The following is a 26,647-nucleotide window of genomic DNA, read 5'->3' on the forward strand; positions in this document are numbered from 1 at the left end:
GACCATCGGACGGGTCCAGGCATCAGTGCAAGCCACGGGAGTCCTGAACTAAGGACTCCGCCCACCTGACTCGTCTAAAATTTTAAAATCTAATAAAGTTATATGCATCTATCTCGTACGCGCTGACGCTTCCTACTCTCTCGCTCAAGCGCGGTCCTCCTAGCGCGAACCTCATCAGAGAAGGCAGTTCTGGAAGTTGAAGGTTCGCCCTCTATATACGCGTTGTCGCCGGCGCTGCTCTCGCTGCTGAGAGGACTTCGTCGCCCGCCGTTGCTAGGTCTGCCTACACCGTCGATCGGCTTCTCTTTCGGCAGCGTGAGCCTCGCATGCATGAGCGCGACGAGTGTCCACCTGCTGGCCACTTTGGCGGGGCGCTAGCGGGAAGACTGGGGCCTGCGCGACTGCGGGAGACTCTCCCACGGGCTACCAATGAGCACCGGAGAGCGATGCGGGGTTAAGCCCCGGCTTACCCTCGACAACAGCGCCAGTTGGCATTCCCATTAAGCCGCCGGCGCAGCTCTGCCAGCGTAATTGACCGTCTCGAGACCGTCCGGCCATGCTACCCGAGTCGCAACACGCCCCATCCAGAAGTGACGACCACCCAACAGATCGAAACAGAAGACAGAATATGAAGAAATCAGGCTACACACTATAGCGACAGCGGAACCATCCCCATCGTAAAAAAGAATCAAAGTCCTATAGGCATGAAAATCGAATCCAACGGCGTAAACCGCGAGACGGTCAACAAGCTCATACACAAGACTCCCACTGAAATGAGGCTACTAAAGAGAGTCACCAACAGGAGAAGTGGCATGAAGGAGGTGAGCCTGATAAGACTCGTGCACTCCGTCATACGTCGCACAACCTACGTGGCCACCTTTCACAATTGGGACAAGGCGGAGAAGACCAAAGTAGACGTGATTGCGTATACGCAGGGCAGACAAGACGGCACACGGGCTGCCAGACTCGACCAGCACAGAGCTCCCGCTACAGCTGAAAATCCACAACACGCTGGACGAACTTCCAGAGGCGCGGCACATATTACAAGAAAGACCGACGACCACCGAAGCTGGACGACACATAGTCGAGCGGCTTGGCATCTGCTAGCAACGCCAACACGGCGACAAGAAAAATAATCTTGCGGAACGTTGGGGACGGCATTCAAGTCACCCCAATCCCGCAAAGAAGACAGGCTTTAGCTGCTGCGAGTCTACGCAAAAGCAACGGAAACGCGCTTCGTGGACGCTACCGAATATCAAGGCGATCGGTGATACACCGTTGTGGTCGTCGACACTGCCGGAACGCTTGTGGTCGAGGAATTAGCCATCGCACTTGCCATATCTGATCACGATTGTGGGGTCGTTGTCAGCGACCCGCGCATGGCCATAGAGAATTACGTCAAAGGGAGGGAGAATATTCGTGGAAGCCTGCTGAATAATCAAGAACCTGAAACGCTCACCGGACAACAAGATCGAGCTAGTTAGGTTCCCCATAAACATGGGGGACATCTCTCCGCACCTCACCAACCTCAATGAGGTCGCTCGCTCACTCCGTCGCATGAGGTCTCTCAAAATGTGCCGGAGATAGCCATAGTGAAGGCAGGGGGAGAGACAGGCTGACGAGCTTCAATGACTTAACCAAAGCCTTCTACCTGTCCCGCCGGACCTTCCCTCCGACTAGCAACGAACTATACAGAGCTCAGGCAGTCGCCCTGAACCAATTACAAGCAAACACACACCCAAACTTGCATCCCGCCGGATACTCAGTAAAGTTATTACTCATTCACCCACTTTCCTCCATTATGGCACCTATTTCTCTCTTATATCAGCCATACATTTTCTCCTCTAACACAGAGATAATATCACAAGTAAAAAGTCTGGGCATCACTTTCCACGAAAATATATATTGGAACTCACATCATAGCCACATTAGTTCCAAATTCACTCCTGATGTCCCAACTATGGTTTCTTTTGTCTCAAACCATTGAATTGCTACTCTATAATTTAATGGTCTTTTCCACATTGAGTTACTGTTTCCTCAGTAAGGCGTAGGTCTCGTCAAGCCTCCATAAGGCTCTTTGCTTGCACCCACAGGATTGCATATGCACCATGTGATGTTGAAATAGATTTCACATTTAAGATTCTTTCTTCTTTCACTCCCACCTTCCTGCCTTACCCTCACAGCATTGCAGTTGAGGTGTCCACCAAGAAGGGAGACAGTTACTCTGCTATTTCCTTTCCTCAAAAACCGCTAATTTAGCGTGCACTGACATACAGCACAGCACACAGGCGTCTTTTGGATTTCCCCTCCATTGAAACACGATTTCCCCTGCCTGGCTTTGATCCTGTGTCCTTGTCCACAGTAGCCAAATGCCATAACCACTGAGATACCATGGTTAATATATTCGCCGTGTGTGAGATGGTTAACGCGCCTTTTTCTTATGAAAAATTTGTTTGCATGCTGCCTTTTCAGTGTGACCTTTTTGTGCGCAGTTTTAATGATGAGGTGTTTCTTCACAGCTCCATTTTTGTGAAGAATTCTAAGGAAGAAATATAAGAAATTCTCATGCAAATACCACTTGTTTGCTAGGGCTCAAATTTCCCACAGAGATCACATTTTTGAGTCTTCCTCATATTTTAATGCATTGGCGTTTGCCTAGTTTGTTTTGTAGAAGTAGGAAACTGCCATCACCTATAATTCTGGCTCTTAGGATAGCTCTCGAAGAGATAAAGTTCACCAATGTGTTTGGCAAAGAGTATAATGCAATTTAAAGAATAATAATGCCTCACGTGGAGGCACTCAACAAAGATTTCACTGGCGGCTCTTGCATCTATTAATATGGTACAGCTCGGCCTAGGCAAAGTGACAGTTAAGCATTTGCTCTAAGCCCCACGTATGTTGAACAGAGTCAAAGAAGCTGCACGGATGCGAATAATTTTGCCATCTGCAATGGAGTTACTCTGAGTTTCAACTATCTGCAATTGCCCTTCCATTTTCCAAATGACACTGAAATGTCAACAGTGGCTCTTATGTCTCAGCCGCAGGATCCTGTTACCAACTTAATCAGGAGGGACATATCAACAAATAAAAAGCCACCTCAACGGCGGCTCAACCTGTTGTGATCGTGACGTATTCAAACTCCGCCCTTCTAAGGTTAGAGCGCAGGCTCCCTACTGATGCCTTGATTTTTACTCTCTACACATGATGCATAATCTACATAGAAAAGGCTTCTCTATACGTTTCCAATGGATGTCCTCACACTTAGGTGCCATAGGCAACAAGGTGGCGTACAGCCTTGCCCATAAAGCGCTGTCAGGTAATCCATCAACAAAAGTCCCTCAAGATGCCAAGAGTCTCCTCAGAGGAACGGTGCTCAGCCATTTCAGTATCCTGTGGAGTTCAGCCAACAAGACATGTGTGACCAAGGGCCTAAAAGATCAAAGGCCACATTACTACATCGCATTCACACGGGCTCTGCTCATACTCCTGTGTGGATGTATAAGACGGGTCTGGCATCGTCTCCGCTGTGTTTCACATGCGGTGTGTGCTATGATATACAACATTACTTGAAGTGCTGTCCAGTGTACATCATGCAAAGGGGTGTGTTGTTTGCTTCCATCAAAAAGACAGGAGCCCTTCACAATTCCATTCATGACATTGTCTACCCACCCGGAAAACAGTTCTGTAGAAGGGAGGCTTCGTGCCTTCTTTTAAAGTTCTTCCAGGACTTGGATCTGGACTCTTGATGGCGACAGCAGGAGTTGCCTATTGACTATTATGGGTGATTATGTGTATAGCGATGTAAGTCAGACAGCTCTCAGGTATGTGCCTGATTTGTGGACCTTATTTAACATTTAGGTGTTGCTACGATACAGATGGCAGAATTGGCTAGGCTAATGCCACCTGTAGTTTGCATCAACCTCAACCTCAACAAATAGAAATTGTTGTACGATAATCTTAGAAAACATGTATTATACCAAGATGCATCTTTTCTTTCATATGCAAGTTAGACTATCATCATGACTTGTCATGCCTGTTCTGACTTAGCCACCTAACTACTACATGAGACTGATAAGAGATTTATATTTACAAATGTTTTCAGGATCTGTAGAATCACTGCGGCTATAGCGGCTATAGGTCATCAAGATTATTAAAATAAGGTAGTATGTATGCCACCTTTTCAAGGATTGCCAATCATTTCGACAAATCCTTGTTGGCTGTTTGTGCAAGTCTGCTAAGCTGGCACTGCTGACAACAGAAACAAACTCTGGAAGCATTTCATTCCATAATCAAGCGCACATTGCACTTGGAGTGAATACAGTCACAAATATAAGTGTGGCATCTTGCCTAGTCTATTAGCTCGTTGCATAACGATACACATTTAAAATGCCAGGAACAAGCTTGAGATGAATTTTGTCTGTCTTGTATTCTACAGAGTCGATGCACACTGTCTTCTTGCTTTCTGGAGTGCCATGCTGGAAAGGGAAAAACATTTTGAAGAAAACAAAATAATCAATGTAAAATGCAAATGCAATTAATGTAAAAAGTAAACAGTAAATAAACAGTAAATGTAAATATCAGAACTAGGAGCTTATAAGAAATTGATGTCAGTTTTGAGGACAGTCCATCAAATAAGCATGCTCTCCCTACAAAGAACACCAAATGGTCTATATATTTTCAGTCACCATATTATACATTCAAAGTTGCATATGTTTGTTATTATGCTATAATTACTTACTTTCAAAAAACCTCACCTTCTTCAGAAAACTGATTATTTTGAACTACTAACACCTTTTTGATTGCACTGCTGTTGCTACCAAAACCTTGACTAGCAAAATGCTTTTTCACACGCACGGCTACAGGTGCCAGGATTGGAAATGGTAAGACATGGAAAGTGCAGGACCACATTTTGATAATTTTCTGCTCCCAGAATAATTCCACGACTTATCATTGTGATTACACATGCTGGTTACCACACTAAACTTGTAAAACGAGAAAGCAATGCAATGAAAGATGAAAAGGTTGGAGTGAAAATTTGAGCAGTTTGCATAACAAGCACTTGCACCTTGGTGTCTATGGCAATGTTTGATACGCTTTTAATATTGCTAATTAAATTTTTTTATTACTCCACTCATTCTGGACACTCTTCAAATCTTTCCTCATTTTTCACTGCTGCAAGCAGTCTGCTGCTTCTCCATTCATATTAATGGCAGCTGTGCTAATACGACAATATTTCCTACTTTTCTAACTTCTTAAGTACAAAAATGCTGCTACATGCTTTCAGGCATCTAAATGAGCATACAATGGACAATATCAACTGCAGATTTATAAACAATGAATAAAAAATGTGCCAATATAAAAGAACGCTAAATATCTTCCTTCATTTCAGTTTTAAGTGCAGCTTACATAAAGATATATTGGGCTAGTGTTCTCACGACATCAAGTTTTATGCTGGCTCAAAGAACCAATTTCATGCAACTCTCAGAACACACTAACGACATAAACTGACTTGTACCTTTTATTCTTTCAAGAAATAAATCTGAATATGTTTTTCTAACGTACAAGCAGTAATGTGCAACTTCCGTCATCAAAATTAAAAATGTTGACTAGGCTGTACAAGATTGTTCATGCACAGTAGCTTCTCAATCATAATTTGATGCTGAAGGCAAACAGCACATCCATTAATGATGATGGTACAAAACGATTTCCCATTGCAAAGTGTTTTGCCATGTGCACATGCATGGATGTACAAATCTCAACAGTAGTACTGACTTGACTTCAGCCAAAAACAACCACAAGCTTCATACTGAGACAGGCACTCACCTGGGACCCACTGGAATAATCCACAATGGCTTCGCGAGCCAAGACCTGATGTGTGGGAGAATGAGCTTCGCTCATGTGGGCCGAGTACCTACGGAGGCTTTTAGTTTCATGAAAGAAAAGGTAAAAAAGACCAACGTTCTCATTTCTTATCCAGAAAACTAATTTTGCTAGAGCATCACCAAAAGTGAATTAATTTTGCAACCAATCTTCCTATCACCAAATGTCAATCATATACACAAAGGTCATGCTCCATCATACTGGACAAATTTTTTTATCTCTTTATACCTTGAGCCACTACAGAATAGAAACACCACCCCCACCACCTCACAGAAGATTCAACTGCCTTAATGAGGAGGGTGACAAACCTCTTGTTAGCATAACTCGATTCTGTTTTTGTTCGTCTTGCCCCATGACCTGCTCCATGTTTTTATTGTATGTAAGGATTTCTTTTACATGCTTTTGTATTTTCAAACATGGTTTTGATTTTTCTAGCCAGTAACTGTAAGCACACCTACTGTAACAACTATCGAGGTTTGACAGCAAGCAAATAAGCAAACATTATTCTCAGCCTTTTCACTCAGCACAAAATGCCAAGGCACTACTAAAAAGTGGCCTACCATTCAGAGAACAGCTGCCATCTTCCAGAGAGTGGAGGGCTGGCCTTCAGGTGCAATGCATGCAGATCCTAAAATGAAATCAAACGCATCAGAAAAATGTGGCGAGGTGATGTGCTGAAATGTGAAATTGAAAGTTAAGTCACCCGCTGCGGTGGCTCAGTTGTTAGGGCCCTCAGCTACTGATCCGCGGCGGCTGCGTTTTTATGGAGGAAAAACGCTAAGGCGCCCGTGTGCTGTGCGATATCAGTGCATGATGTTAGTGCAGGTTAAAGATCCCCAGGTGGTCGAAATTATTCCGGGGCCCTCCACCACTACGTCACCTCTCTCTTCCTTTCTTCTTTCACTCCCTGTTTTATCCCTTCCCTTACGGGCCCGGTTCAGGTGTCCAAAGATGAGACAGATACTGCGCCATTTCTTTTCCCCAAAAAACCAATTATTATTATTATTATTAAAGTTAAGTCCAGTCTGGTTGCTCCTGTGTTTGTCCTTACCCACAATGCTGTGTAGGAAAGCTATGCTTAGGGAGAGTCCTTCAACAGCGCTTTCTGGCCATGAAACTTCTCCGTAACTCTATGGGAGAACTTGGTGCGCTGCCCAAAGAAGCTGCACGGCGCGCTGGTTTTAATCGAGGAGCACGTTCTGGCGAGCGGCAGAGCGGGCGACTACCTAACTGCGTAAAAAGTGACGTTTGGTGGTGCATCGTTTTCTTGTTAAGGTATTTTATCAGGCTCAGTGTGCAAGTAGGTAAATACGTGTGGTTTTGTGAACAAGCGAGTGCTGTCTGTGAACAACGCCTTCAGGTTGTTTTGTGGTGGGCTGCCGCTCCAACTACAGGAGCAATGACGCAAGTCATTTCGTTTCCTGCCTGACAACCGAACTGTGAAAGAACTGAAGACACACCGTCTCCTGAAATGAAGTAGGTGGCCTCTCTTTCGATACGTCTAACGTATGTGTTTGTGAAAAGCACTTCGGTCCCACCACCATTGGTCGGCACCAGTTTGTAGTGAATAGGGTCGTTGTGCCGCTGTGACGTGCGCTGCCCAAGCTGAAGCCTGACACCGTTCGTATGATATTCGAAGGGCTCCCAAGCTATTTAACCAAGCCCAAACCACATTCTCGGCCATTAAAAGAGCAATGCCATATCGCATCAGATGCTTGTACAGCAGTGGATACTTTGGATAACTCGTGCCAAAACCACCTGCTGGCCATCGACGATGTTACCAAAGCAACTAATGGCGGTGAGCCCCAGTGTTAACACAGAGCACTTGCTAGTGTCAATGTGTCGTTTGAAATGCTAAAAGCACGCACTGGCTGGAATGACACGTTTCCAATTTTTTCAGATGCCGTACTAGTACACATTCCAGTTTGGACAAAGCCTGCCAAACTAAAACTGTTGCACAATCCCAAGCTGCACAGACTTAAATTGCAGCTTCATGACGGCACATACACACATGAAAAATGCCCAGCCAGTCAGGGAAAAAGTCGAGCCACTAACATATGCTATACGCATGCTTCTTTTTGTGCTGTTCATGGTATATGTGAGTAAAGTGTTCATTCTGCCCAAGGCATTCACTTTTTCATTTTGTGCATGTACACCACTGTGGAAAGGGACAGGCAAGTTACAAAAATAATTTCCCATACTGTGTTAAAGAGGAGCGCGGTACAGTGGTACAATGCTGCAATGCATGCCTAAGCATTACAATTCAGAACAGTGTTATTCAATCAGGATAGGGACACTTTGAGGTGCCATGCCGTAGCAGTGTGGTTTTACAAATAGCAGCACCCTACTGGAAAAACGGCAAAGCTATACCTGCTGACGTGTACAATTTATGAGCTCTTGAACAAGTGAAAGTACTCTCAACTGTGCAAGTATTTCGAGCAAAATCGAATGCACTGTGCTTCGAAAAGGTGAGTGCCGTGGTGTGCACACAGCAACAGCAAGCACAACATTTCTAATGCATCCTTTGGCTAAAGCCCCCAATGCTTTGCCATGCATTGAACCCTCTCTCGAAAAAAATATGCTGAATAGTGCTAGGTGTACCGCAGTATAATGCCCGTACTGTTCAACCTGCAACATACTGTTCAACCTACAACATACTGTTCAACCAGCATTCTCACACTGTGCATTGCACATCGTTTTCTTCATCAACTAATACTACAATCAAACTAATATTTGTGCTTTGAGCTATGTGGCAGTAGTGACAGAGCGATGTGTGCTGTATGCATTGGCGTGGACAACACTGTGGCAAAAACATGGCACTAGAGTGCCGTGGTGTGCACACAGCAACAGCAAGCACAACATTTCTAATGCATCCTTTGGCTAAAGCCCCCAATGCTTTGCCATGCATTGAACCCTCTCTCGAAAAAAATATGCTGAATAGTGCTAGGTGTACCGCAGTATAATGCCCGTACTGTTCAACCTGCAACATACTGTTCAACCTACAACATACTGTTCAACCAGCATTCTCACACTGTGCATTGCACATCGTTTTCTTCATCAACTAATACTACAATCAAACTAATATTTGTGCTTTGAGCTATGTGGCAGTAGTGACAGAGCGATGTGTGCTGTATGCATTGGCGTGGACAACACTGTGGCAAAAACATGGCACTAGAGCAATACGCATTGGCGTTCAGAGCATTGCTGCAGAAATGCAGCATTGGAGCAAAGGCCGCTGGCATGGATTGAGTCAATTGGCATAAACAAAGTTGAAGACACGTGTAATTGGATCCCTGAGTCAGTGGACACTTCAATCGCACTTTCAGGTATGCGGCGGTGACCAAGACGGCGCAGCGCAAGCTTCTCACCACCGGATCATGTAAATGCCTTACGTGTCATCTGGTGTACCTGTCGCGTTACACCACGGAACGAGGCTCGTCCTTTCACGTCACAGAGAGACAGCGTCAGCTGGTTTCGTGCTTAGCAATTTCGTGCTTAGCAATGCTAAACCGCCAGCGATTATTTTTAATCTTCTAGCGACTAAAATGTTGTGGCATATCAGCTGAAACTTAACATACATGGTTCAAAATAAAGAACTTGGAAATGACAGTGCACATGTAAGGTGGGAACCAGCTTAACTTTGGTGAAAGCAGCACATGCCATACTTTCCACTTGTATAATGCAGCATTCGTTAAATTAAAAAATGGAGCTGAAAAATTTCCACTTGTGGAAACAGCTGAAATGGTGACATATTTTTCCGTTAAGTTTGACAAGCAGGGTGACCTATGGTGAGTAGAAGAAGGAGTAGACACCGCAGGCACCGTAGCAGTAACTGAATTTTTCTCACGTGTCATGCCACTCGTCCAACTTCATAGGTCAGAATCAAGTTGCCCTGTTATCCATTCTTTCAAAGTACTTTTCATTTGAAGACGATGCACGCAATTTTGCCGAGCTAAAATAAGGAGGTTGGACAAGCTAAACACCAAACAGGCAAGAAGTGAAAGCAGAAAGTTACACAAGCGATACAGCTTGAAATATCTGCATGTTCAAAGCTGGCACAAGCCATTACTATCCACACAGCTGTAGTTTACAACAAAAATCACTGGCGATTACACATTTGGTAACGCAGATAATGAGAGCTAACCATAGAGACACAATCACGTTTCCGTCCCATTTATTCATCACTGATACCACCCATAAAGGCTGCTCTGACATTCCTCTGAATTTCCCGTCCTCGGTGCATCCAAATGTCATGAAAGCCAGGGTGCGGGGACTGAAGACAACAAGAACGACCTATATTCTAGAGAGATTGTAAATATCTTCTTTTGAAACCCACCCGCAAAGGCCGCGTATGGGCACCTGACCGCTTGCTGGCTTGTAGCGCTTGTGTCTCGTCATTGTTCGTCCATGTCGTTTGCATGGTTTTGGCGCTAGGTTTTCTCTATTTCAAGCATGCACCAATTAGCCCAAAAAGAGGTGTTAATGACCGCTTGTACTGTTGCTGAATGCTTGGTGTCGAACCCCGTAGCTCCCTGCCAAGTCGCTGGTCATAAAGAGAGTCATGACTTTCTTGGGCATTCTTTTCCCAAGAGTGCCAGGACTATTTTATGGCTTTCGTTACCGCTTCATCACCCTTTCTTGTGTTTTTTCTTTCCCTTGGAAGCCTACTAGTAGCATTTTCAAACTGTTCCTCCACAGGTTTTCTTTATAGCACAGGTGTTGCAGCGGAGACAGTGTGTGGGCCACCATCTTTCATGTTCACCACACACTTCCTGAGTACAAAAAATTTATGGGGACACCTAATCACCTTGTGTGTTGGCAATCCGACTGCATTAGAAGCTGTTGATGCCTTCACTGGAAGTGACGTGACTTCCTTGCTAATGGAAATTATCCACTCTACTGATGCCACTCCCCTCCAGCCAAGGGGAGAATTTTATGACTGACAGCGTATTTTTTCCTTGATGAAGCTTTTAATACTCTCACATCAAAACTACTACGTCTTCCCCCGGGGAAACTTTTCCCTAAAAGCTAAAAGCTAAAAGAGAGGCAATAATAAAGCATTAGGACACTCCAGATATATAATGCACATGAAAAACAAACAACAAGGTAAACTAGCTTGTCTGTATTCAAGGTATCAAGCAAAACCAAGTTCCCTTTTCTTATGTATCATAGAACACCACCCTCTACTTTGTAGCAGCAACAAATCTTGAATGGAAAAGCAGAACAATGTCACCTTCTTTGCATTTGCTGACACATCAAGTTGGCAATGCTCGGTGACTTCTTCCTGCCATGTCCCACAGTCCTCATTGATGCGCTTGCTGAGGTCAACTTGGGACTCGCCTGCAACAGACAGCCAATTCTGGCATTATGAAAGAAGAAAAAAATACGCCTTCCTTGTGGAATAAATATCTCTTTCTCCAGCCTAGTCTGTATTTACAATACTGCTGTCATATGGGCACTTTTGATCATAAATGGGTAGATAAGCAATGAGTTCCAACACAGATCGGACGTTGCTACCCGGCAAACTCAATACGAATCAAACCTTATTGTGCATGACTTCACGCTGGCTGCCCAAGCGAAATCAAGGTTCTCAACAATCTCACAAAACCTTCAAATGCAAACTAAAAATTAAATGTACAGAAAAATATTGTATAAAAGATGTAAAACTTTACAACAACATAGTTCTGAAAAATCGAGCTACATTGAACAAAAGGCTTCGAATCTCATTATAGTGAACCGGTAAAAGATCGTACAATAGTTCGATATAGTTGAAATTCATAATGTAAAAGTACACCACCAACGCAAAAAATAGCAGCGCAATTTAGCCAGTGAAAGGACGGAAACCCAGGCAGTCTTAGCTAGAGTGGTGGCGAAACGTTTTTTGGAGCAGTAGCACTATTTCAAAGGCGCTAACGGCGATTCCAGAGGCCGCAAAAAATTGAACAGTAGTTGGATTGGCTTCTCCGCAGAGCATAACCAACGCAAAACGGCAACAGGTCACGCATCAGCTAAGTGTGGCTTCTCTGCATTATAGCCATGTCATGTGGAAAATGGTACGTCTGAGTGAAAGCTGTGACAGTTTTTATCGCCTCCGTGACAGCTAACATGCGTGCAGGATGGTTACTGCCAGGCTATAACTAGGGGTTGGACTCTTCGGCTTTTATTTTTTGCAAATTTGATGGACTTTTTTCAGTCTTTATTTCAGAATGCCACGCTTTTGGTTTTTATTGCCAAATATTATTTTTTACATACAAATTTTCGGTTTTTATTGGTGAAATATACAGCATGCCTGTGTGTTCAAAAGTGATGTACAGTTTATATAAACCCTGTTTTTTTTAAACCAGCCACTCATGTCGCAGTATGTACCACATAAATGGCCATCTTAAGAGCTGTCTTTGCAGAAAAAAAGTTACACAGTCGTAACAAAAAGTGAAAATGCCAAAGTTAAATGACTGGGCTGTGAAAAAAAGAAATAAATGGCAGTTGAGTCCTAAAAACATCATTTTCACATTCTGGTTGCATCCTGTGCTGAACGAGAGGACTACACAGCCTATGCTTGCGTGGTGAGGGAGCGATGGAACTGCTGTTTAATCGTCACAGAAGCCACAACACGGCACCTTCGTGACATTTATGCATGGTTTTGCATTTAAGGTTGCTTGTTACCGTTCCAAAAGTTTTCAATGTCGTTACATGCAGTGGAAAAATCTACTTAACGAAGCAACGACCCCTAGTCGGTGATAAGTGTGAGTTACGGAGCTACGCTAGCCAGCAGCGCTTAGCTAAGTGGTCGAGCGTTCCTATCTGCAACGGCGTGTCTGAGATCACGGATCAATGCCTCAAAACTCACAGTACTGAATCCCTAAAACACCTTTGTCTCACCATGTTCCTGGTTCCAGAATTTCTTTAATTTTCTGCTGTGACCTAGTAACTGGTACTGAATAGCCAATTAGTTGTGACATGCATGCCAGAAATACTGACCTTTTTAAGTTAAAACTGAATTTCAAAAAATGAATTTAGCATACTTTTATCAGTGTTTTTTGGTTTAAACCCAGAAGTCCAACCCCCAGCTATAATTGTCCACACCGCTGCTTCCGGTGCGCTGTCGGCGAGATGTGCGCCCTAACACCCGGAACACTGGCGTGAAAGCTTCCCTCTCTACCACCAGTCACTTCTGCAGTGCAGCGAAGCTTGCCAGCTGATACCTGAGCGGGCTCCTGTAGGCGCTCAGGAGTTCGATATATCCATTGTGTGGCCAACCCCGTTATATATATTGCCACACTGCTGACACTCTGCCAGCGCCACCTGGTGGCCGAACCTTGTCTCCCAGCGCATGGCCGAGCGTCTTCTTTATCTCGAATGAGCGCGGCTGTTCGGCAAGCCTCGCCCCAGTAAATAGCTGTGCTTTCTGCTTCCTGCTACGTTTGTCGGTGACAATATAAAGCAAAGAATGCATGCGTTTGTTAAAAATATTGAGGAAGAGTTCAATATCGACAATAATTCGTGATATGTGTGATCGTTACATCGAGAATTGACTTAATACAACACCCTCGACACTAGACAGCTGCCTTGGTAGTGAAAACAAGCCTGTAGCCTCAAATCCAGCATAGGCCAGTATTTTGCAAGTGTTTGTGAAGGAACCTGTTCGACACCATGCAGCTGCCTTGGTAGTAATAAACAACCAAGCCTGTGAACGCAGGTGCAGCATGTGCCAGCCGATGCATGTTGCATGTGCTTGCGAAGACAGCTGTTGTAGATGGGGCATAGCCACCGAATTTATGATCAAAAGTGCTTCTGCTTACTTTTGCTTGATTGTGATCTTATCTGTGTGTTGCAACTGATTCAACAGACGTGTGCATGTGGTGCCACCTGGCATTCAGAGGCCAGCACATTCCTTATCACTCACCACAGCACATTCCTTATCAGGATGTAATATGCAAATATATAACCCCTTTTTCAACAAAGTGCTACCTCTCCTTCGCTGCTGTTGTCAGTGTTTTCAACATGCTCCATGAGTGGGTCCCAAGTCTGCACTGCAACAGCAAATGCTTTGTGGAGCCTCTGCCATCTTTGGGAAGCCACTGAATGTGGACTCATAGTAGCAGGCTCAAACAAAACACTCCATGTGAAAATATTAATTTCCAGTCAATTTCTGTCAATTCAGTCAGGTAGGGACAAGTGAAATCAGCTTGAGTCATATGAACTTAGATCATAATAATAATAATAATAATTGGTTTTTGGGAAAAGGAAATGGCGCAGTATCTGTCTCATATATCCTTGGACACCTGAAACCCGTAAGGGAAGGGATAAGGAAGGGAGTGAAAGAAGAAAGGAAGAAGGAGGTGCGGTAGTGGAGGGCTCCGGAATAATTTCGACCACCTGGGGATCTTTAATGCACAGCACAGGGGCGCCTTAGCGTTTTACCTCCATAAAAACGTAGCCGCCGTGGTCGGGTTCGAACCCGGGAACTCCGGATCAGTAGTCGAGCGCCCTAACCACTGAACCACTGCGGCGGGGTAAGAACTTAGATCAAAAAACCATAATTTGAAATTTTCAGCGACGTACTTGCAGTGAATTGTAGGCGCTGTAAAAGGAATCTTGCAATACTGATAACCCCTGCAAGGCATGCCTGGCCTTTACTTCCTGCTTACAGAACCAATCTGCTAATTAGAAATGCAATTTCAAGCTTAAAATTTGAGTAGTGGTTCCTGGGGACCTTAGTAGAAGAATTGTGTGCTGTAGTAACTGCACTCAATCAAAATCAGAAATTTATTGGATATTTTCAGAAAAATTAGGAAATTGAATGCAAGCAGACTGTGTCTGTTTTGTCTGCACAGACAGCCCAAACTGGGCAGTAAATTTGTGGTTAGAGCAAGGTATGCATAGTGACTAATATGCACAGCTATGTAAATGGAAATGAAGTAAATGATAACAAATAATGACAGCCATCGACATTTCCTCTGCTGCTTGTTTGCATGCTTTAAAAGAACCACAAACTTAATTATGACTAAGTGACAGTCAGCTACAATTGTTAGAATATAGCTGACTGCCATTCTTAAAAATGGTAAGCTCAGCACTCACAAAAATAGAACTATAATCACATCCTACACAAGTGACAGCTGTACCTGGACCACTCCAGCTTTCCAGATTTCTTGCACAATTTTTCAAATGTTATGGTGGAACCTCGTTATAGTGAACAGGTAAAAAAATTGTAAAACAGTTCGACATAGCCAAAATTCATAAAATTTTTTCGCCAAAATGCAAACAAGAGCAGAGCAATTTAGTCAGTCAAGGAACAGCAACTCAGGTGGTTCGTACTAGAGAGCAAAGAGAGACATTCTTTTTTATTTCGAGCACAGCTCTTAATAGCCCGTTTGTGGGTTGAGCCACGACGTTGCCGTTGGTGTAACCACGCCACACCATAAATATATAAATAAAAATAAACATTGCTATGACTGGGGACTCAAACCCACGGTACCGCGAACAGATCAGTTTTGCTGGCCACTGCAAGAGAGCACTAGGCTATCGCCGCAGCTGATTACGCCTTGTGTTAAACTGTAACACATTCTCATGCTGTGTATTGCACATCATCGTCTTCATCAACTAGTTTTACTGTCGAATTACTATCGCCGCCAGATGTGCTGACGATACAGTGATACAGTACAGCAAAACAATGAGCCTACAGAGCCTGACAGCACTAGGCTATCGCTGCAGCCGATCATGCCTCATGTTAAACTGCAACACACTCTCGCTCTGTGCATTGCACATCATCGTCTTCTTTACTAATACTGCTATTGAAATAAAATACACATTTTTGCATGCTGCACATCGCACATCATTATCTTCATCAAATAATCCTACTATCAAACTAATATCGTCGCTAGATGTGACAACGACCCAGCAAAGCAAAACAATCAGCCTACAGAGCCTTAGACACCTACACACCTCCGCTCAAATTTGGCAATAGTGAGTTTTTTAACTTATAGTGCTGTTTTGAAGGGGGTTCGCGGTGATTCCAGAGGGTGCAAAAAACAAAGCTCCAAACATCAGTTCAGTTGGCTTCCTCGCACAGCAAGTCCGGAATGCAGCGGCGACAGGCCAAACACGAGCTAGGGTGGCTTCCCCGCACATTACAAATGTCACATATAAAATGGTATACCCGAACAAAAAGCTGCCACTGTTTCAGGTACCTCCGCTGCTACCAATGTAAGTTGAACAGCTGCAAGGCAGTGTGGTTACAGCAAGGCCACAGCCAGGCTACAAAAGTCCATGCCGCTGCTTCCAGGGCTTTGTTGAAGGGCACAACCTACACGAACGCTTTGCAACTGCCAGGCTGGCCTGGCCATCTACCCTCCACACCGCTACCACGGTTTTGCACTGAGGAGTTCGATATATCTGTTTTGCGGTCATCTGAGTCCCATGTATAAATAAAAAATTACACGTGTTTGTTAAAAGAAATTCGGAAGAGTTCAATACAGCGAATAATTCGTTGCATCCGTGTTCGGTATATCAAGGTTCAACTGTACTCTAACAGCACTGCAGCAGTAATATCCATCCACATCTTCTCCACCTACCACAAAACCCTCCTGACTGCAGTTGGCAGCATGCTGCTGTTCGCAGCGTTCAATTTATTAGTACTGTCAACAAAACACACTTTGTTATCATCATCATCACCATCAGCCTGACTACGTCCACTGCAGGACAAAGGCCTCTCCCATAACTCTCCATTTAACCCTGTCCTGTTCCAGTTGTGGCCACCTTAACCCCGCAAACTTCTCTACCTCTTCCACCCACCTCGCTTTTTGCTACCCGCTGGTACGCGTGCCTTCTCTTGGTATCCAGTCCGTTACCAGAAATTACCAATGGTTATCTTCCCTTCGCATTACATGCCCTGCCCAAGCGCATTCCTTTATTCCTTTTTGATCTCGACTAGAATGTCATTAACGCACGTTTGTTCTCTGAACCACTCTGCCCTCTTCCTGTCCCTTAACACTGCACCTACCATTTTCTTTTCCCTGTCTCGCTGCACTGTTCTCAATATTAAGTTTAGCCCTCTTCGTTAGCCTAAATGTTTCTGCCCCATAGGTGAGTACCAGAAAGATACAGCTGTCATTTACTTCGTCTTGAGTGATACTGGTAAACTGTGATTCACGATCTAAGAATAAGTGCTGAATGCACTCCACTCCCTTCTTATTCTCTTAGTTATTTCACTCTCGTAGTCCGGATCTGTGGTCACTACCAGCCTTAAGTAGATGTAAGCTCATTCCACTTCCAACAACATTTCGCTACCTATTGCGAACTGTTTTCCCTTTCGAGACGGTTGAACATTACTTTAGTTTTTTGCATATTAATTTTAATACCCACCGTTCTGCTTTGCCCCTCTATGTCCTTGATCATGCTTTGCAATTCATCCTCTAGGTTACTTAGCCAGGCAATGTCATCAGTGAATCACAGATTACTAAGGTAATCTCCGCTAACTTTTATCCCCAACTATTCTCAAACTTGATCTCTCAACACCTTCTGTAAACAAGCAATTATTAGTACCGGAGAGATCATGTCTCTCTGCCTGACACCCTTCCTTACTGGGATTTCATTGCTTACTCTGTGGAGGGCTACGGTGGCTGTACAACCGATATAGATATTTTCCAGCATTTTTATATATTCCTTTTCTACACCCTGGTTCCGTAATGCCTGCACAACTGCTCAGGCTACAATTGACTCAAATGCTCTCTTGTAATCTATGAAGGCTGCATATAAGGGTTGGCTGTAATCTGCACATCCTGCTGTAATCTGCTCAGCTAACATCCGATTTTACTTTCAATACACCATAGGATGTGCTATAGTTGAGTACCCTTTACAAAAGCCTGCCTGGTCCTTTGGTTGACTGCATTTAAAGGTTGCTCTGATTATATTTGCACTACCATAGTAAACACCCTGTAGGCCACGAACAGTAAGCCGATTGGCCTGTAGGTTTTGAAGTCACTGATGTCCCCATTCTCATTTATTAAGATAACGCTAGCATTCTTGCAAGATTCTGGTACACTCAAAGTCATGAGGCATTGCGTATACAGGGTGGCCAGTCTTTTAGCAAAGTCTCAACCCCCTACCCCATCCTTTAACAGATTTGGTTCTCACTGAATCCCAAAGCAGAATAACTGTAGCTGCCCAGCAAAGTATTGACAGTTGGCATTACAGTTTGGTTCAGCCGATTCAGAAATAATGCTCACTGCTGTAACTTCCATGTCATTGGGAATATGTCCTTATCAAAAGCTTCTTTCAAGTAATTCACTGAAATCGTTGCTGTTTCGCGGTATTTTTTCACAAAGTCACTAAGTGAACCGTCCTGTCTGGTGGATACCGGTTCTGCTATATGACAATGCATGAACAAGTCATGAATGACATCTACTTCCTCTTCTTTCTCAGGTAATCTGCACAATAGTTCAATGAGAATTGGCTTGGGTGCTCACCTGAACACTGCTTCCTTAGCCTTATGACACTAAAATTTCTTGAACTCTACAAGGCAGGATAATGCCAGATGCACCCCCGTGAGGCTTCGATACAGGAATGTTTTAATTATCTTAGTAATGATGTACCTACACAATAGTGCATGACTGCATTCAATACTTTCTGCTTTGCTTTGCAGATGACGTTACCAATTCCAAAAATGCGAATGCTTTGTACAAAGCTCGCATATCAGGTTTTATTGGACTAGAAAATAATGTTCTTATACACATGCGTCCCTGTGTGTCAAGCTGCATTTTACCAACAGGGGATTATTATCAGTGTCTCGAAGGCACCCACCTTGTGGAGCAGCCCTATGTGTCAGCGATGACCACCAGCGACGCCTGGGAGGCTGCTGAACTTCTCCCAAAACACTTTGGTTGAAACATCGCGAGCAACCGCTGCATGGTTCACAGTATGAAAGCCTAGCCACCGTTGTCTCTGGAAGGCCCTGCATAAAAGATGTGAAGAGCACAGACAGAAAAATCTTGCACAATCAGCATACAATAAAACAAATAGCGTAGAGAGAATTTTTTCATTACAACTGTTTATATAGCATAGTAGTGCAAGTTTACGAGTTATACGCAAGCTGTGCACACACCACTTTTCATAGGTATTCCCATGAATTTGTTGCATCTATACTTACAAGGCGCGTGAAGAAACTACTGATCTTCCTTATTTTAAAAAAGGTTGGCAAACTACAGTAATGTCGCAACACCCACCTTCAAAGTACTTTCATTGTGAGCTCAAGCATACTAGCTGCTGTGGCTCAGTAGCTATGGAATTTAAGTTGCTAGGCATGAGATTGTGGGATCAGTACCAGCGACAGTGACATTTCAAATGAGGTGAAATGTGAAAGTGCAGGTTAAAGAACTGCACATGGTCAAAATTAATCTGGAGACTTCCATTACTACATGCCTCACAGCTGGAAGTGTTGCTACAGCAAAACAGTGATCCACTAACCTAACCGCTTGACTTCCAGTTTTTTTAATGTGTTGGCATTAGAACACCCAAATCGGAAAAACCTGTCCATCCATCCAGTCATCTGACGCCTCGGCCGGCAGATGGCAATGTGGAAAGAGGGAAGTGCCCTCTCCACTTTCAGAGGACATGGGGAGGGAGAGAGAAGACAAAGAAAGGGTGGGAGATGAAGGGTGACATGTCTGGAAGGGTGGTCACAGGCCAGGACTCCCGACATGTGTGGTACTTGTGAATGAAGAAGTTAGCACTAGGCCCCACAGTGCATGCAACGCAATAAAAGCTTAGTCCGAAGTCCAACGTTGCCCCAGCTAGTTCTTCCTCACCTTACCTCCAACAGGTGGAAAAGTGGACAGAGATAAATCTCCCTTTCAACTTCCAAAGAGGGTGGAAGATGAAAAGAGGGTGGGAGGTGATGGGTGGCAGGTTGGGGAGAATGGAGAGGGGGTGGGTAGGGTGTGTCATACTGTGCTTGCTGGACTGGATCATACTACCCCCTTACGCAGTCTGAACCCATCAGTGGCATCGGTTGCTCCCTTTGGGGAGAACACCAATGCTAACGCATACTCTGCCTCATCAATCACACTGATCGTCTACACCTTTCTTTTTTTCAGTGCTGCTGGGTTTCCTGTAGCGGCCCTATACTCTACTTAGAGCATGGGCACAGGCATCAAGAAAAGAAACTGTTGAAGAGGAGTGAGAAAAAATGTTTATTTACACTCTGACAGCAATATGCACGAGTTTTTTGGAAGTTATATTACCATTATAATGAATATGTCACATGTTGAGGGTTTGATTTTCGTTTGCTCTAGAGCACTGTTATCACCCTCATAACTGCTGTCAATTATCTTACCAAAAGAATGCACTGAAAAGTTGCTTTAATTGCTGCTGTTAACATCACCATCCCTGTCAAAAGATATCCATTGTTTTTCATTGGGAAGACTGTCAATTTAAATATTAACAGATGCAAAGAAGAAGAGAATACCTTGCAAGAATGGAAGCACTGCTTCCATCTATCAGAAAAGTATCCACAATTATCTGTCAGAGTGTGTCACCTTAGGACAGCCATAAGAACTGCTATAAGCCATGGGCTGTTGCTTCGACAGCTTTGGTATAATAATGAGCCTACTTCCCATGGGCTCACGCATCTGCTCATGCATGACGGCTCATGCATCTGTCGTAGTGTCCCCTCTAGCAAATGACCAAATGAGATACAAGCTATAGGTATTGAAGGTATAACAAATACAGCTAGAAATCTTTTGGGCAGGCAAGTGCTAGCTTTGTTCTGTAGAAAATTTCAGTGGGCACAACCAGGAAATGACTAAAGCATATACAAAAGGCACTAATATGAATAGCACAGACAGCCAGATGCAGTTCTAAGGAGGCCCCAAAGAAAAGTGAAAGATAAAACTTGTCTGTGCTATTATATATTTCTTTGCCCTGCACTCTAGACAGCACTGGTAAATACACCTGCCCCACTGCCTACAAGAATGTCATAAAATTGATAAACCTAGGTGTGCATCACCTTGGAGCTCCAAGAGAATTACTGAAATCAAGATGTCACTGAAAACAGTACGCCAGGCACTCATAAAGTGCAGTTTCTAAATGTGGGTGCATTGATGGTTATGAGAAGTCACGTCACGATTCCCCAAGGTTTTAGCTTTCAGATCACTCTACCAGTTCTTCGTAACAGCCTGCTCATATAATTGTTAATAAAAGCATTTACACTTCAGGGAGGCCTTCATGAGAAGTTATTCAAAACAATAGGATACATTATGTACAATTCTGCCGCAAAAACGTCTCTCTAAACGACATGACAGCAGCAAAGAAATTTAATACAAAATATTTAGCTTTGGTTGTTTGCTGAAACTTGAATTAAATTCTCCATTTTACCGTAACTTGTGCCCCCGAAAGCTGCTCTGAGAAAGGGAAGGAAACACCAATTTCAACTCAATTTTTGTAAGCACTCGGTACCAAGTAGGACCACGTAAGCTTTGAAGAGCCGTTCACAGTGGTGTAGTCAACTCGCTGAATGCGACAGCTTTCCAAGTTCAAGACGTAACTAAGGGCCCCTCCAAATACTAATGCTACAAAACACACACAAAACAGGAGACATTGGCAGAGTACTAAAATGTACCTTGAGGGTTCCAAAGAATAATGCCGCTCTTGCCTTCAGAGGCCCAAAGTACCAGTACCTGAAAAATTTCACACTGGTTACTATCTGTTAACAATTGAAAATGAACATCTCAAAAAAAGAAAAAAAGATGAACAAATCTCCTCGAACAAGGACACATATGATTACGTTGGCATAAGGCTATACTTTACGTAAAACAGATCAAGAAAACAACATCAAAACAAGACAAGTAGCAAGGAAATTACACAACACGAGAGCTTACTGCAAAATGTTGTCTATGTGCCTATGTTGTCTTGTTCTCTTCCTATATCCAATTTTATGCTATCTACACAGTGCACAATATTAAATTTGTTCAGTTTTGCAGGCAATTTACACCTGGTTTAACTCTACTCATTACTTGCTGTAAATCTCTCATCCTGAAATATTCCAGTGTCAGTCTCTGGTGCTTTTTGGCCTTAGACACCATTGTGCTAATAAACAAAATTAATCATCACCACCTTCCTATATACTGCACCTGCACAGTTTCTTTAACATAACATTCCGCTAACTAACCCAATTCAAAACTGTCATTAGGCAAACAAAATGAAGCAGCTGAAAGTAGTTGTAACCTGTAAATTTCGTAGACTTACTCGCATGAAAGGGAAGAGGAAGTCTGCGCCATTGTTTCAAAGGTTCCAAAAAACTTATAGCAACACATTGGTCAACATACTTTGGTATTTTGGAGATCAGGCTGTGGTATGCACCCTGTTCCAACTGTCCAAGGGAATACACGATCTTGAATTCCTTCTCTTTTTCTGCCCCTTCTTCACCTGCATCACTCTGGAGCTGTGCATGAGCAGATAGATACACAATGCACAGTCACTATACTGTAGACTGCAAGATTCCAGCTGAAGCATGTGACTCACCTCAGCTCTTATGACGTCCATCTTTGACAGCTGTTCAGTAACAATGGCCATGGCAGACAGTGCAATCCATCTATACAAAGTCATTTTTCAATTAACTCACGAGATATGCAAGGGCAACAAGCTCAAAAAAATTAGCTTCTTTAAGCTTTTTACCTTGCTTCGCTGATGCCTGGCTCCCAACACAGAAGCTTGGCCACTGAGTTGGTTTTCCCTGCCGGTATGATGCCCATCGGAAATCGCTTGCATGCCGCTACCTGTCAAGCATTCAGGGTTGATAAGTGAACAGTCCTGCAACACTTAATAGCATTAAGCTAAAAAAAAGGTGCTGAATGCTCATAAAATATGTTTGAAGCTTGATATATTCCCTTAATGAAGTATGCAAACGACAACACAATGAGTGATTCCATATCAGTCGACCACAGATAGGGCTGCTCTATTCGCAGACTGGATTACTGTGAAAAAACCTGTACAACCCTCTTGCAAGTGCACACCAAGTTTAGAGCACTCAGAACAGTGTTCTGTATATTAAAGGAACACTGAAGACAAAATTATGTTGGCCTGTATCGACAGGTTACAGCATACTAGTGACAAAGATGCTACTTACAGAGAAAACAGGCCTTTTATCAACTAGAAAAGGTCAAAAAATGAAATATAGGTGTCGCCACTGCTGGCCGTTTTCACCAACAAAGTGAAATAAGAAAAGAGAGATTTTCATGCAGAGATCCCTGAGGCTAGGATACACTTCTATTCACTTCTAAACAGCGATTTTTAAATGCAATTTTCTCTGCAATAAATGTGTCCTTTCATGCTAGGAAAACATCAACATAGCCAGGAAGAGTCTTATAATGAACTGCACATCTCCAACAAAAAATTTAAACTTTAACCCAACGTTTCCGTTTTCGAAGCAACTGACTGGACTCTCGGCTCCCTCATCAGATGGCGACTTTTTTTCATTGAGTAAGAGCAAAGTCCCTGCGCATATACTGGGGGCAGGTTTCCTTTTGTGTGGTTGATACTGTTCAGGGTGGTGGATTCAAGAAGGAGCCTTTTGTGGTAATTTGTGGTTTCTTGAAACCCACATCCTTGGAACCGAAACAAATTACCACAAAAGGCTCCTTCTGGAATCCTGGCATATCCAAACCACACGGAACAATATCAACTGCACAACAAAAGGAAACCTGCACGAAAAAAAGGTCGCCATTCACCCTCCCTGAAGTGGGCCAGCATGACTAACAGCCTAAACCCCCCCATCCCCTGTCACAGCTGTGGTTCCTTTGACCCCCCCTCCCCCTCCCCTCCCCTCCATACTTAAAAGAAGCTAGCTACTGCCCTCAGTAACCGCTGATGAAGGAGCTGAGAGTCCGCTTCGAAACGTTGGGTTAAAGTTAAAATTTTTGGTTGGAGATGTGCAGTTCATTATAAGTCTTCAAACCCAACCAGACAGGCAAATCTGTCAAAATGTTTAGTTTTCAATCTATCCAGGAAGAGTCACAGAATCACAGAATCGATTTTTACTAAGACAAATTGAATACAAATATTCTCAGTGTCTCTTTAAAAGGCCACAGGCAGCAACATATAGTGTGCAAGTCTGCCATGCACTCAGCCTTGGGAGGCTTAGGTTAAGAACACGAAATTAGCCACTAAAAATGCCTGTTTCTTTGTTAACACCCTGGTAAGCCAAACCATAATCATGCTTCAGTCATTAATGAGAAGAAAAATAAAACTAACTACACAGAGGGAAGAAAAGGTTTAAATGCAGATCATATATTTGTATACTGCATCTGACAGCCAATCAAACTGCACACTAAAGCCTAGATCTAGGTCATCGTATATCACTTCATCCTAATTTGATACGAACTGATTTCATAATTGAGCCAAAAGCATTATGCTTTAGACATTGCAAGTCTGCTACAATTATGCGGGAATGGATAATTTATGTGCTCTAGAAAGAGAAAAACGTGATTTCAACAAAAACATTTCACAGTGAGGCCGCAGAATCTGCCACCATGTACTGGCACACAAAGAAAAAAGATGCTCACAAAATCTTCCCGGGACATTAATCCAGTGACAGCCTGTAAGAAAAGAACAAATCAAACAATGGCATATACTAAGATAAGTAACTTAAAGAATGTGAGACTTTCGTGTACACAGGTGAAAAAAACACACCTCATGCAGTGTGCCGTCTCCTCCAGCAATGACCACGGCATCAGTGTTGTCCAGAACTTCCATCAAACTTTTGGCTTGGCCTTCATGTTCCGTCTTAGTTGTTCGCATGGGAAAAAAAAGTGCACGAATGGCATGACCATGGCATTGCGCACTCTAATGAGAAACAATACAATGCTGTGTTTACCAGAAAGCAGCTGACTCGGATCCCAGCAAGGTGGAAAAGGGGGGCAGCATATTTCTCATAAAGAACCTTTCCTTTTCTAAGGGGAAGGGATGTGTATGAATGGAACAGGGAAAAATGTTAGCAGGCATCATTCACAAGAAATACACAGTCCGGAAGCACCAATTATACTGAGCTATGAAGAACCCTGTGCAAACTCATAGGTGGAAAGTTTTCAGTGTTTCCCTGATCTAACTTTAAGAGTGAACTGAGGCAGGTAATGAACTGAGCAATATGGACGGCTTGCTGTGGACATTCAAAGAGCTATGGCTAAAGCAATAACGGAATTTGTTTCCATTAGAAAGGAAACAAGACAACCAACCAGCTTGGAATATTGCAGGCTCATGCTACCATTTTAGAAGCTTTAAGAGGCAACTTCTATGTGTACACACCATTCCTCGTGACTCCAGATTTTGAAAATGAACAATGCACTGAGCACACGTGCACAGTTGCTGCCCGCCGAAAATTACCTCACCAGTGGGAAATACAGATTTGTCGTCCATTACATATGTCACACTTGATGCAACGATGTAATCCCCTCGTGACCCACCCCATAGAGATTCCGCAAGAAGATTAGGAATGAGGTCTTGGCCCTCGCGCAACAAAATGATATCTCCAGAAGCCGTGTTCTGTCAACCAGTGAAAGATACGCCTGATATATGAGGGGTTAAGGCATATATGCATAAACGCATTCGGATTAGAGCGTCTGTACCGAGGGTATTTTGATCACTATGATCAGCGCTCAATCGCAAAAAGGCTCCTAAATACAAGTGAAATGCTTGAACGCGGTAGGAGGTACACAGAAGAGGTAAAAATCAACTTGCCCATCTTTGGACGTCGGGTTTAGGATCACAGTGACGTGCCTGGGCTTGGATCCCGCAGGAAGCGGCTCGTCACCGTAAGTCTGAAAATATAAATACACACACGAAAGTAAATCCATGCATTAATTCAGAACGATATAGATATACAAGTAACGATCGTGCATACCTTTGCCTGCTCGCAAAAGGCTCTCATCATAAGGTGGGTCCTGCAGTACAGTAAACATCAGCCCAACGCAGCCAACAATTGATGAGCTGCGATACCTGTACACAACATACTTACTTGCGCCTTTCGTTGAGGTACCATCCTCCGTAAGTCAACAAACAAGCGGCAAAGGTCGACTTTTTCCAGTGGTTTCGCAAGGTCTTGACGATCTTCACAATACGACTCATGGTGAGGCCGTTAAAGAGCAAAGCGAGAAAGCTTACTAGTAACGCATAGCTCCGCTGTAATAAAATTCAGCCAATAATTCTTTAAAGAGCAGCGAAAGGGAAACTAAACTGCCAGGCTGCATATGACGCATGTGGTGAACCTGGAGGCAGCCATTTTTGCGAGCAGACGCAAACTGCTGATATCCATTAGACTTCGGCCGGGTTTAAAAATCAACCTAAATATAAATTCGTAATTTTTTTATAAAAAACAAACTCTCCTTGTAATAAAAGAACAAATAATGTTATTTTATTTATTTATAAAGATTAAAAAAGTGTTTTAGCTAGTCAAAATGCTAAAAATGTCCACCCTGGCAAGCAGCCGAGAGGCGCGTCATTTGAAACGCGAGAACGAAAGACGTTATTTGTGTCTTGGTTTATGAATATTCTTCAGTCCTCGCTATGCTGATCACTACAGTGTTTCTAATTAAGCCGAATTCTTTTTGAATGTCTATATCACTGGTCGAAATTATCGTCACAAGGATCTCGATGTTTCTGACTTGTCCAACAGAGGGAACAGTTGATTCCCTGCGGTTCCCTGCATAACTAGGCTGTTAATGCCAACTGCTGCTCTTTTTTTTCTTAAGTTGTATATTCAAATTTAGGCCAAGAACTCACT

At 43.4% G+C, this 26,647-nt stretch overlaps 1 protein-coding gene across 1 annotated transcript; it reads right to left on the bottom strand.

The window, feature by feature from the left end:
* Nucleotides 1-4,330: 4,330 nt before the first annotated feature.
* Nucleotides 4,331-26,170, bottom strand: Mulk (acylglycerol kinase-like protein Mulk). The gene is made up of 15 exons (XM_077661565.1): nt 25,883-26,170; nt 25,769-25,808; nt 25,606-25,685; nt 24,746-24,821; nt 24,562-24,654; nt 24,435-24,467; nt 22,549-22,649; nt 22,396-22,465; nt 22,200-22,315; nt 21,494-21,551; nt 18,679-18,829; nt 11,114-11,220; nt 6,441-6,508; nt 5,824-5,920; nt 4,331-4,475 (listed from the first exon to the last, which is right to left on the bottom strand). The coding sequence occupies exons 1-15, from the start codon at nt 25,990-25,992 to the stop codon at nt 4,356-4,358; spliced, it is 1,320 nt and encodes a 439-aa protein (XP_077517691.1). The 5' UTR covers nt 25,993-26,170; the 3' UTR covers nt 4,331-4,355.
* Between the last annotated feature and the right edge of the window lie 477 nt (nt 26,171-26,647).

This window comes from Amblyomma americanum, chromosome 4 (assembly GCF_052857255.1).
Source record: "Amblyomma americanum isolate KBUSLIRL-KWMA chromosome 4, ASM5285725v1, whole genome shotgun sequence".
NCBI classification, from domain to species: Eukaryota; Metazoa; Arthropoda; class Arachnida; order Ixodida; family Ixodidae; genus Amblyomma; species Amblyomma americanum.

Excerpts from the sequence above, each read along its gene's own strand:
- Mulk (XM_077661565.1), bottom strand. The coding sequence starts at position 25,992 with ATGAGTCGTATTGTGAAGATCGTCAAGACCTTGCGAAACCACTGGAAA. Across the intron at positions 25,686-25,768 it reads CCTTTTGCGAGCAGGCAAAG|ACTTACGGTGACGAGCCGCT; the intron begins GTATGCACGATC and ends TTATATTTTCAG. Across the intron at positions 11,221-18,678 it reads ACATAGGGCTGCTCCACAAG|GCGAGTCCCAAGTTGACCTC; the intron begins GTGGGTGCCTTC and ends TGTCTGTTGCAG.